Below are 13,255 nucleotides of genomic sequence, written 5' to 3' on the forward strand. Positions count from 1 at the left end.
TCTAGAAACTGGCCATGTCTGAAGAACAGGTTTCCTTACCAAACTTAACTACTTGGTGCTGTCCTAGAGTCCTGTTCAAGTCATTTTTTCCTGGTAGTATGTGATCAGTAAATTAAAAATTGTGTAAATGGTGGCAGCGCTAATTTGACTGCCTAGAAGTCACTGAGGCGAGCTCTGCCTATGAGCTACTGGTAGATGCTGCATGGTTCATCCCACCAGCTTGTCTCATTTTGTCAAAGCGCCTGCAGTTAGCCAGAGTTTAATTATTTCAGAGAAGGGGTTGGCTAGAGATTAAGTTCACAGAATAAAACTGTTCAGACCCGTTTCTTCTTGCCTCTCCTCTCTGCTGTAGCAACTTGTTGGGAGCTGAACTGTTTGCTTAAACCTTGTTAAATTCAAGCTGGGTGTGACTGGCATGCTTGCCAGCTGGGCTGTGTTGGCTTCTGCTCTGCTGAGCCTTGCAGAGAAAACCACAAATGGGACTAGCCCACCTGCCCGCACTCCTCCCCACATTGGAAGTAGCCTTATGAATAACCTGAGAGTTGGTGGCTTGAGGGGGAGGGGTCACTTGAGAGCCGGCTCTCTAGCTGTGGGTCCAGCTGGTTCACATGGGAACAGCTCAGGACTTGCCTGGTTGTTCCCCATTCTTGTCTAAGAAAGCTTTTGGTAACATCCCCCTTCCATCTGCTGCTTGAATATGATGGCATTATTGTGGGAAAGCAATAGACTCTTGGGGTTGGGTCCAAAGATGTTGTTCTGCTGGCATAATTTTTTTTTTCTGGCAGAGGAAGGATGAATTTTTTTGCCAATGCCCCCCATGCTATTTGTGAAGTTCACTTGCTCCCTCAGAGCAGAACTTAAGAGGGTCATTGGTGTGCAGCTGTAAGGGGAGTCCCATGAGCCTTTTCTCATTTGTGATCATTTGGACCGAACTCTTGGGTATTCAACAATGTCAAACTTTCCCTCAAGAATCACAGGCAGGACATTGTCTTGGCTTGGTGAAGAATTGGATGTGGGGCCACACTCATCAATACCTGCGGAAGAGACTGTTCCAGTGTGTGGGACCTCACTGCTAAGCATGCTTTGCTTTGAGTTTCCACATAGTAAAAAAGCTTGCCAGACTTCTTGGACTGGCCACCTGATTTACAAAATAAAGCGGAAGTCTGGTGGCACTTTGAAGACTAACAAAATCAGTTCCGGCCTGAGTGTTCCTGAGTCCGAGCTCGCTGCTTCAGATGCAAATCTACTTTGCAGTATACTACGCTTTCTGAGTGAACATTTCAGTTTCTACTTTCTTGGTGCATTTAAAAATGATTGACTCTGGTCCTGTCTTTAAGACATCAGGAATTAAGGCACTGGTTGCTATTGGAAGGAAGTTTTATGCATGAATAGAATGGAAACCAGGGTGACTGCTCTGAGCATACTCTTGCATTTGACAAAAGGCGACCTAGATTGTCTTCCTTCATACCCCCCCTCCAAATCTCCCTGTCTACCCTAAGAAGAGGCTGCAAAGAATCACCGTATGAGAAGAACATGAAGCATTTGCCCTGATTCTGATACCAAGTTATTAATGTATAGCTAGCTGTGGCTTGCCAGACTCTGTCAAAATGTCACCTTCCTCTCCCTGAGAGTTTGTCTCAGTTTTTGTTTTTTGTTTTGCTTAACTTGCAGGTGTGTAAGCGGCAACGGAGGCATATCAGTGTGCCGGAGATGATGTGGAGAGACACTTTGTGAGTAACTAGAGATTGTGTGTTACACAAAAACAGTCACTGAGTAGGGATAGAAATGAAGTGGAACTACTGATCTTTGCTCCTGGGTTCTTGATTGTAAACTAACAGCATGATAAGCTTGGATTTGGTCGAGGGAAGCAGTGGATCTGAAGGGGTGGCTGACACAATACCTTTCAAGGTGGAGGTGGAGTAGAATGTTGGATGCTTCAGATTTGCTTATGGGGACTGAGCCCCTTCTGATATGTTCAGATCTGTGCAGCAGCTCTGTGGTGGAAGATACCATCCAAGGCCCTCTACATTTGCATGTACTAGCTTTAGGTAGTAAGGAAAGCAGCTTTCTTAGCAAAAATGGAAGCTTCAAAAATGTATAATGAGTGGGAGCCATTGGATGACTTTGTTATGTTGGTTTTCTGGGAAAAGATGCCCTTAAAATGGAGTGTGACTTGATGTAGCATGTTTATTTGGACTTGTATTTAGTAAACAAATGCTTAAAAGTACAGCTTGTTAATTTTATGTCCCAACAGTAACAAATACTTGGAAAAGAAACATTTGATTAGGGACCAAAACAAATTAAGTGTGGTTTAAAGGTTATATTCAAAGCTTTATGTGGCTATTATTTTTATTGGAAAATACTTGTAAAATTTGAAGAGAATATTAGCATACATTTCTCTTGCACTGTTTAAATTTAATAATAAGGAAAAAATGAATGCGCTGAAAACAGTCGAGATACTAACAGTGCAGTCCTGTGCAGATATACTCCAATTAAAGCCCATCATCTTCAGTGGACTTGCACTAGAGTAACTCTTCATAGAATTGTACTGTAATTTTAATACCCCCAAAGAACTGTGCATGAATGGCCATGGACACAGTTGTCCATTTATTTATTTCTGCAGAATTTAAGTCTCTTCCATGGAGGCTGTTGAGGCATCTTGATTTCACTGTTACTCTGTAGGATAACTTGTTCGTTCTATATCAGATACTTAATTACAATGTCATTTCCCCCATGTGAGAAGAGACATAAATAAGCAGCTGTACAGTTAGTTCTGATTTGATTTGGTCTGCACAGCAAATCAGGTGAATTCACAACGTTTTTATTCTGGCTTGTATTTGTGGTTTTATTGGCAATGACATCCATTCATTGTTGTTACTGTTATGGAACAACCACTCTTTAGAAATGGAAATCATTCTACAGAAAAATAAGAGCATAAGCAGGCCCCTACTAGATCAGACCTGTGATCCATGTAGTCTGGCATACTGTTTCACACAGCGACCTTCCCCAATGCTACTTCCTAGCTTTGGTGTACAGTGGGTTACTTTAGTCACCGTGGATAGTAACCATTAATGGATCTATCCACCATGAATCTCTCTAATTCCCTCTTAAAGCCATCTATGCTTGTGACCATCTAGCCCCTCACTAGGGCAGTGAATTCCACAATTTAGTTACTTGTTGGGTAAAGGTTTCCTTTCATCTGTCCTGTAGCCTGTGGCTTATCCAGAGAGTCTCCAAGTCTTAGTATTATAAGAGAGGGAGAAAAAACAAGCCACTTTCTCTACCCCATACATGATTTTATAAACCTTTATAATGTCCCCCTCCCTCCCAGTCATCTCTTTTCTAAATTGAAAAGTACCTAAGCCTTTCCTCATAGGAAAGGTGTCCCAACTCCTTAATAAAGGCCTGCAAAAGTTTCCTTTTCTTTGCCATGTTGGTTTTGCAGAGCAATATGTTTTTCAGAAGTCATACTGTATTCAATATAGTAAAGAGTCCAGTAGCATCTTTAAGACGAACCAGCTTTATTGTAGCATAAGCTTTTGAGAGCCACAGCTCTCTTAGTCAGATGCATGCATCTGATGAAGAGAGCTGTGGCTCTCAAAAGCTTATGCTACAATAAAGTTGGTTCGTCTTAAAGGTGCTACTGGACTCTTTACTGTTTTGCTACTAAAGACTAACACGGCTAACTCCTCTGGAACTGTATTCAATGGATCTTACTCTCTACTAACAGTAGAATTTTCAACTGTTATACCCATCTAAACCCTCTGAAGTCAGTGGGCTTAGAAGGGTGTAACTCTGACTAGGACTGCACTTCAATTGTCTAAACTGTTTGCAACTCCCTGCTCTACTGCTTTTCATTTATTATCAGCTGGGTCAGTTTTCATAGCCTGTCTGCCATCTAACACTTGTTGAAGCAGATCAAATGCTTGGTTTGGTTATTCCCTCATGGAACTAGTTCACAGGGTAAGGTCTGTGACTGTGAGACGCACTTAAAAGCCCAGATCATTTCGGGTACAGATGCCTTTGTGCTTAGACAATGAAATAATCCCTTTTTAGCTCTGCACTGGAAGAGTGTGTCATGCCAGACCAAATGCAAATTGCTGTGTAGCAGCTGGGTTTGTCAAGCAGTTTTGAGCTTACAGGGTTCCAAGTGCAGGGGAGAAAGTGTCCTCTTTCCTTCTTTGTGCTTGTTTAAAGCTTCCTGATATTTCTTTTCCCTTGAAGCATGAAGCCTTTTTACACTTACGGCTTCTGGAGTTGCCATGAAATACAGAGTTCTGCTTCCAGAGCATGCAACAAATCTCGTTTGCAGGAAAGTCAAAAGTGGGGGCCTGCCGGAGAGTTCTTACGCCCTGCTTCTGCTCTCTGTCCTGATTATGGCACTTGGCACCCCTCTGCTTTTAATAAGGGAGGGGGCACGGAGAGCTTCAGCAAATCTCAGTTGTGTTTTTGCTCTGTAGGTAATTTGCTGGGGGGGGGCGTAGTTCTAAAACCGCACTTGTGCAGCTGGTTGCTCTGCATAATTTAGAACGTTTTCTGCTAAAAGAAAGCAAAGGTTTGGTGTTTTATTTTCCGACAGATTTTATATCGGGCTCTTTGTCAAGTGTTTTGTGTAAGTTGAGCTGAAACATTTTTTTTCAAGAATGTATGTCTTGGTAAATAGCGTACGTTTCCATATAGCAAATGCATTTGACCATACGAAAAACAGCGAGATACAAAATATCACTTGTTGCTAAATAGGAATTTAATATATATATTTGCATATGTTTGCGTATGTTATAAATATATATATATTTATATATATATTTGCATATGTTTATGTGCATATGCTTCTGGGAAGTGCCAACTCAGTCATAAATGGTGTCAGCATAGAAATGAGTTCATCTTTATGCTCCATGTAAGCATGAGTCTTTCTGTCTTGTCAGAACTGTCTGATGGTCCCATATGGCTTGTGGTGAGGTTTGGCATGGGCAGTTTCTGACCACTGAACTCTTTTTAACCGTTCAGAACAGATGCGGCAGATCGGGGTGGTAAGGGAACATTTTGAAGTGTGCATATTTACATCTGCCGGTATTTACAGACAGAATTAAGAAAGCATCTGATGTCAGAATTGAGGTTTTTTTTATATAAGAGACAGAGAGATTGGGTAGGGCAGTTGTCCAGGCCCTGCTATAGTCTTCTGTTCTGTGTGGGCTCCTTTTCTGGCTCCTATACTTGCAGTAATTTAATCCGTTGTGTTGCATATCGTTTAGGTGCCCCCCCCCCTCAAAGTAGAGATTAATGTTCTCCTCTGCATATATGAATCAAACGAGCACGTTAAATCCTGGGTGAGTTCCCTGTGATTGAAGGAGGAGAAACACAAGCTTTCCCTTTGCTAAGATCTGTGTTCTTTGATACTCCTTTTGTTGGAATCTGATCTCTGCTGGCTGGAGGTGTGTTGTCTTTACAGTGTTTTCTGAAGACCCCAGGGACTGGGGATAGATTTTTACGTCCGGCTTCTTTTGTAGATGCTTTGCTGGATTTTTTGGGAGGAGGAGAGCAAAATGTGGAAACTAGCGCTGCCTCTTTTATTTCACTTTTGAGCTTTGGCTCTGTTTGCAAGAAAGATGTTTACTCACAGAAACGTGAAACGTGGCTTCAGGTCAGCACAAACATACTCAGTCCTACCCCGGAACAGAATCTAGCTTCAGTCCTTCCAAATTGTGTGCAGAACCTACCTGTAGCAAGGCAGTGAACAGTGTGGTAGTTGTGGAATACAAGGAAGAGTAAGCAACACACACACTGTTTAGCAGGAAGGTGGAAGAGCCTTGTATACAAAGCTCTTTTTAATAAAGAAGCCAGCAGTATCTCCAGGGTCGCCACAGGTCTGCTTTGGCAGCTGAAAGGAAACTTGATCAAAGGTCCTTAAGCTGCTTTATCGGGTGGATTTTAGGAGAAGGAGAGTGCAGCCCAGGGAGCCGTCCCTTGTGAAGAATGACATTTTCTGATTTCGAGTCTTGACTCTTTGCCTGACATCCTTATTCTGTGAAGACCTTTTTCTTTCTTTTTTAAAGGCGGGATTTTTGTTCCTAAAATGATCTTAGCATGCCCTTTCAAGGCAGATGGAGCGTTTGCTATGTTTGCTGTTCTTTGCATCCAGACCCACTTGAGAGCAGAAGGCTATTTGAAATGCACATTTAACCAAAAAAGGAGTGGTCTGGCAGCACTGTGTGGGACTTGACCCTGCCACTCTCTGGTGAAGAACGAGCCCATTGTCCAGGACTTCCTTGTCTAGAAACAAAAGCTTCATTTTCCCAACTAAACAATGGATGGTGTTCCTATGTGGCTGGCAGTGCAATTTCATCAATAATCCCCCCACCCGCCCCTATGAACATCACTCACATGGTATGTTAGGATGACATGGTACATTAGAGTACCACGTTTCCTTTCTAAAAATCAGAACATTAAAGTCTTATGTCCTTTGGTCAACAGGGGAGTTACTAACATTGACGGCATGGATCATTCTGTGCTCAGAAGGGAGGTGTCAGCTGTGCTTCATGACAGGTATGTGTGTGTTTGGGTTTTTTGCTGCAAAACATTAACACTGTTGTTTGATTGCCAGCATTTGCTTGCTCCTAGTCTTTCTTTGGGGGAACATACATTCCAAGAGCTTTAATAACGTTCTTGTTTTAAAGTGCAACAAACTATGGCTTGAGATACTTGTTGGCTTGTTAGGGCGCTCAGTCTTGTTCCCAAAAGTAATGAGATCAGATGTGATGTGGTCTAGCAGGCCTCTGTACAATTGTCAGTGGGAACTTGGTTTGGGCAAGTCCCAGACAGCTGGACATTGATTTCTAGGCTGCAGTATCTTGTGGAAATTGGCTTCCCAATGCACGCGGGTTCCAGTAGGCTATTAATGGCTTTTGATGACCTCCAATTTGTTGTTGACCTCTGGTGCACAGAGATGTTCGGTATGGAGGGACAGAGGCTCTTTGGGATCTGTGCTGTGCACCGCAGATACATTTTGACTGACTTGTTGGCATTTTCAGCATGAAGTCTATGTTCCTGCCAAATCGCATGCAATATGGACAATGCTTGTTAAAGGTGGTTTGGTCTTAAAACAGGATGTGAAACTTGATGAGCCGATTGAAAGGAAACACTTTGGAGTCAGAACTGAGTCCCATGGTCATAGCTTATTGGTCAGGAGGGGATGACGGTTATGTTCCCATCCCTTGAACCTCTTTCTGCTGCTACATCCAAGTGAGTGTTAGCAAAATATTTAATATCAGTAATGTTGGTGGACTCATTGGGAGCCACGCCATGGACCCACCAACCCTCTTGTCTGTGATGGAGTTCTTACTTGTTGGTTACTCAAGGCAACGTTGTCCCTTAAATTACAGGCCACCTACCATTCATATAAAATGGTTAAAACCTTCCAAACAGCTTCATATGTTTCATCATATTCTTCTTACTCTTAAGAAGAATTCTTGCATTCTTCTTACTCATAGCTCTCAGGCCCTTTAGATTCTTGCAGCTTTGACTTCAGGTCCTTTGATCAGAAAGTGGCTTCTAACTACATTATTCATTGCCGAAAAGCCTTTGTAGTCCCATGGCTCTGGGGTGTGGGCATGTGCGTCCCTACCTTCCCTTACTTGGGTAAAAATTGCCTTGTCCTAAAGTATGGCATTAACTACTTGAGGAATTCCTGGTCATTTGAATATATTGTTTTACTTTTTTTCTTTTTTTTATATTGTTTACTTGAACACATTGCTCCTGACAAATTGTATTTCACGCTATTTGTTATAGACACTTGCTAGATTGCAATTGGGAGACGTGTGGCACGGCTTCATTTCTGCAGGCGCCATTTCAGTACAAGGCAAAGGTGTAGCTGGTGACCCTTTTGTTGAGTTTGAGAAAGTCAGCAGTTAACAAACTTCTACATATAAGACTTAAAAAAAATGTGTTGGGGAAGAGAAGTTCAAGTTCATGCTGTGTTAAGATTTTAAATTGCCTATTCTTAAGCATTCTAGTAGCAAATATCTTGTTAGCTTGTCAGGCTTTTTATTTGCATTGTAATATCAACCAGCTCATATGTAGTGGTGACTTATCAAATGACATAGCAAGATCTGTGATATTTATAGTGTGAGAAACTTCCTTTGAGTTTTGCCTGGTGCTTCTCTGCTAGTTTTAATCCAGGGGGGTGGCGGTTGTTTTTGGTGTGTGGGTTGTGTGTATTGTATGCTATATGCTGTCAGGTTGCTTTCGACTTACGGCAACCCTATGAATGAAAGACCTCCCAAACATCCTGTCATTAATAGACTTGCCCAGATCTTGCAAATTGGAGGACATGGCTTCCTTTTATTGAGTCAAGCTGTCTCATTTTGTGTCTCTCTCATTTTCTACTAATCTGGTCAAAAGAGGGAGCAAATTTTTCCAAGCTGAAGAAGTGGACACTAAAACAATTAGTGTGGTAATGGAGTCAACTCAGCTGAAAAAGGGAAGAAGATGCAGGCCTGGCTGCCTAGGGAAATGAGGCCCAAATGATTTTAAGGCCCCCCCCACCTTTGCTTATATGGAAGAGGGTGGTAGGAACATAGATGAAGGGGGGCTCTTTAAGAGGGATGCTGCTATTCTTGTGAGAGGCTTTGGGGGAAACCATTCTTGAACATGCAGACCAGCTCCATCAGTATGGGAAGGATAGAGACACTAGTTTTATTCCTAGAACCTTGGAGCAGCACTTGTTAGCAGTCGACTCTGATCTTCATGCTAAGAGGGAAGCTTATAAATATGGATATATCAGAAACACTGCTCGATGAGGGTAGGGAAATGGCTGCCAACCCATGGCCAGGAGTTGGAAAATTACTGACATGTGAGTCATAGTCGAGAATGGCTATCAGGCCCGCACTCCCTGGAGAGGTGCAAAGAGCTTAAGACAATAGGGTCTTCCAGGAGTTCCTGAATCAATCATCTCCACAATCTCCTGCTCTTGCCCTTATCCTCTCTTCAGTCTGTGCTAACCAGGGATCTGATAAGCCCCACGTGTCCCGCCATTGCGGGTCATCAAGCACCTTTCTACCTTTAGTAACACCCAGGAAAGCTTAATCAAACCTTTCCCAGTTTTATTATCTTTCTTCCGGAGACAGGTCATTAAGTTATTGTTTTGGGGCAGAAGACACATCCTGCCCCAGGGTACGCACATTCCACGGTATAATTGGCTACCCTCCGCCATTGTTCTGTGTGAGTGTTCTTGGATCCGACACCCACCCTTGGGTGCATGTCTGAGCCTCTCTTTCCTAGTCACTCAAAGCTACTGTCTCACACATCCCTCCTGCCTTCTAGACTGGCAAATGTTACCTGACCCTGTACTCTCCAGTTTCCTCCCTGTTTTTTAGTTAGCTCTGTGTGTGTATGTTGTGTGCTATTTCCCATGTGTTTGCTTTTGCTACCCCTTCAATAAAACCATTCCTCTTGAACGTCCGCCTGTTTATTAAAGAGTTCTCTAGAGGAACGATCCTCAAATACATTGATGGAAGAATCTCACTTGTTACCCCCTCTTGCTGCTTCTCCTTGTATGCTAATTCCCCCCAGTTTGCAAGGAGACAACATATTTGGGTAACGCACTGACCTGTAATAAATTATAACAAAGCCTTATGGACAATTGGACAGTGTTAGCCCTGGACTGCTTTATGGCTTCTCTGTGGTTGGTAGCAGAGGGGGGAGAAGTTCTGGTAGTAGCTTTATGTGATGTAGGATGTTTGATGAACAGTTTATTTCATTGCAGATTGGAGCCAGCATGAGTGTTTTCAAAGATGGCTGGTGATAGATAAAAGTGTTTGCTGCTTATCCTATCCTCAGTCCTCCCCTGAGATAATGCTGAAGGATCCTGTTTCTTCTCCTTCATCTTTAATATTGTGCAACTCCAAATCAGTGAGAAACAAAACTACTCTCCTGACTTGGTTGCAGGAGGAGGAGAAATTGATTTAGCTTGTATTATTGAGACTTGTTTGGAAGAAAATGAGGTGGTGTGTCTACCTCAGTTAACTCCTCCTGGTTGTCTGTCCCTTCGCCAACCCTGCACTGGAGGCCAGGGAGGGGTGGTGGTAGCTGTCAAACATCAGGGACAGCTACCACCACTGTGGTATGAACATCTTAAACCAATCAGTGACTCAGGGTGCCTTCCCTTGTCCACTCAAAGAGGTGGTGATCAGCCTCACTACTTTCAAAACTACTCACAACAGGAAAATGATGTAGCCATCTTATTACCTGTCTCTAATTTGCCCTTTGTGGTCAAGGTGATTGAAAGAGTGACTGCAGACCAAGTTCCGGTCTTCCTGCATACTCAGCTGCTCTGGGCCTTTTTCAGTCTTGTTTCAGGTCTGGCAATGGGATGGAGGTGGCTTTAGTGGTTGATCTGTCTAAATGTAGACAAGGACCATATCTACTTGTTGCTCCTGTTGGATCTATCATCAGCCTTTCATACATATTGCTGAGATGTTTACAGGTAAAAGTAGGGATTAAAGGATGTGCTTTGAATTGGTTTAAATAATTTCTTATGGGCAGGACACAGAAGGCTGCTGTTGGCGTCAAGTTGTCATAGGTGTGGGACCTGCCTTGTGGAGTTCATCAAAGCTGAGTCCTATCCCCCATGCTATTCAATTTCTATCCCCCATGCTATTCAATTTCTGTGTAAAGCCCTTTGGGGAAATCATTTGTGCTTTTGGAGTAGGTTGATGTCGGTATGTCCAGCTCTATATCTCTTTATCCAAATTGTGTGGTGAGGCTGTAGAGATTGTGAACTGGTGCCTTACTGCTGTGGTTTAATGGCTACGGATAAACATGTTGACACTAAATCCTGACATCAGGTAGTGTTGATTGGGAAGGCTGAAGGACATTGTGCTTCTCATAATGTCCTTCAGCTAGATTGGGGTTAGATTGGATGCAGCTTTATTGCTGGAGAAGCTAGCAAATGCAGCTCCAAAAAAGGCATTCTTTCAGTTTTACCTAATCCAAGGTAAAACTTGATTCAGCTGATCTGTCTATGTGGAACTATGCTGTGGTTATCTTGAGGCTAGACTATTGTGAATCACATGGGTCTGCGCTTAAAGATAACTTGGAAAGTCCAGTTGGTTTCCAGTGCTGCAGCCTGGTTACTTTAGAGAGCTAGGTGTAGTATGCATATCACACCAATTGTGTAGTCACTCCATTGGTTACCTATCAGTTTTACTGGGTTTGGGTCAAGGGACTAGTTATTGTGTACAAAGCTGTTCATGGCTTTGGACCCTCATATTTACAGAACCCCCCCCCCCCCCGCCCGCTATGCTCTGCTATGAGAGCTTTGTCATCTTAGTAAGGCCTTCTGAAGATACTACCTTATGGGTAAGATGCCCATAGATATGTATTTTCAGTTGTGAAGGAGGGAAAAATGAGATTCCCCCCACCCCTTGATGGATATAGATTTGAAGAAAAGGGATTTTATATACTTTTTATATACTACTTCTGTGCCTTTTCAGTATTACATGCCTTGCACTTTTTCTATGCTCAGGAGCCAATGTAGTATTTGTAATGCAACCTGTAAGAATATGACACTTGAAACAAGAAGATCTGAGAAGAATGTATGCTGAACCTTGTAAGAACTGAGGACTAAAAAATAAATATATTGCTTGTAGAGCTGCACTTATAAGAATATTACACATATGTTACATTATTCTATAAGATTCCAATAGGAATCAGTATTAGAGAACCTTTTGTAGAAAACTGATTTGTTGCAGCAAGCTGGTTTGGGCCACCTGTGGCATTATCTCCCTTAAGGCTGCAGAAAAAAAACTGGGGGAAAGGGCAGAAATGGGGGAAACATTCCTTTCTGCCCATGGACTTCAGTTATCTGAAGGCCCCAAGGCTGCCAGATTGAGACTTCATGGCGCCGTCGAAGGTAACAGTGGCAAAAGGAAGTGGGCAAAAGGGTGGAAGGTGTCCTTCCAAAATGAGGTCAAGATAAGAAGCTGCAAGAATTGGAATTCCCCCCAAGTAGAGGGGCCGACCCAGAATTGCATCTTCAAATCAGAACTGACCCTAGATACCTTACGAGCCAATAAGATAACAAATATTAGAATATTGTAATATTATTATAATTACCTGAAGGTATTAATTGCTTTGCACTTCTATTGTAATTTTGATGAGCTTTGCACACGAGGAGACCGTCTACTTCTGTGTAAAAGAAAGGGCTCATCCACCGGTTTAATTAAACCATCTGTTTTGCTTCAATTTAAAAAGGACTCCAGGATCTTTATTTTAATTTTTATTGTGGTTGGTCAGAAAAGGGAGAACGAACAGCCCCCCCCCCCCCCGGCAAATCCTTGTAGGTTTCTGCCCGTATATGACCTATTTGCTGTGTATATTATCTGTTACTGCATTGCTTTCTACTTTTGTAATTCCATTTCCTATACAGCATGTTTGATATTTTTGTACTTTTTCTAATTTTTGTAATTATAGTCCTATTGCATTGCTTATTAGATCTTATGCTAAGTGTATTTTACACCATGTAATCTGCCTTGAATCTCAGTGAGAAAGACAGATGGGAAATAAGGTAAACAAATAAAATAATGCTATAGGAAGTCTTGAGGAGACATGCATTACAGAAGATACGTGCCAGATGGAGAAAATGCCTGAACTTCAAACCTTAAAAATTGTTAAGAGATTTCTCTTTAACATCTGAAATGCAAGTTTTCATCAAGGGAAAATGGATTTCATTTACACCAAATTTATTTCTTCCTTTGCTGGGATGTTGTAGTCTTTTGCTGTTCAAATCTATGCATTTACTCTTGTATCCATTGTTACATATATTCTTTGAGGTAAAATATCCCCCCACCCCTGAAACTAAAGTGCATTGGTCTTTACGAAAAAGCCTCATGCTTGGTTCATGTTTATCAAAGTATAAGAGAGAAGCAGAAAGCTTGTACTTAGTTGGTAATATTTCTAACAAAATATCTCCAATGCTTTCCCTACCATCACTGTGGCTGAATTGAAGAGGGATACTATTTTTTTTTAAAAGAGTCTGATAGCTCTCAGGCTGCAATTCTATTAATGGCCAGCTGGTGGCAGAGAAGAGTAGACCCAACATGTGAAAGCGCATGAGTGGATAAGCTGGGAGAGGTCGGCTCCTTGTTGTGGCCTAGCAGCTTGAACTCTGGGCCAGGTCAGTCAGTCCCTCATTCTGCATGTTAAAAAAAAAAGGCCTGAGGGAGATCGTTTTACCGCACCCCAGTCATGTGTGAGGCTG

General features: G+C 42.3%; 1 protein-coding gene across 5 annotated transcripts in view; it reads left to right on the forward strand.

The window, feature by feature from the left end:
• The window catches only part of KLHL13 (kelch like family member 13), a 77,863-nt gene that overhangs the window by 11,188 nt on the left and 53,420 nt on the right, over positions 1-13,255 (forward strand). For 2 of the 5 annotated variants that reach the window (XM_054996932.1, XM_054996937.1), the window contains exons 2-3: positions 1,672-1,730; positions 6,472-6,543. The exons of 1 other annotated variant lie outside the window; for it this stretch is intronic. In XM_054996932.1, coding sequence (XP_054852907.1) covers positions 1,711-1,730; positions 6,472-6,543 — 92 coding nt within the window. In that variant the 5' untranslated portion in view covers positions 1,672-1,710. The remainder of the gene's footprint in view (positions 1-1,671; positions 1,731-6,471; positions 6,544-13,255) is intronic. 2 more of the 5 variants (XM_054996935.1, XM_054996934.1) reach the window with 2 other exon arrangements.

Source organism: Eublepharis macularius, chromosome 13 (assembly GCF_028583425.1).
Source record: "Eublepharis macularius isolate TG4126 chromosome 13, MPM_Emac_v1.0, whole genome shotgun sequence".
Lineage (NCBI taxonomy): Eukaryota > Metazoa > Chordata > Lepidosauria > Squamata > Eublepharidae > Eublepharis > Eublepharis macularius.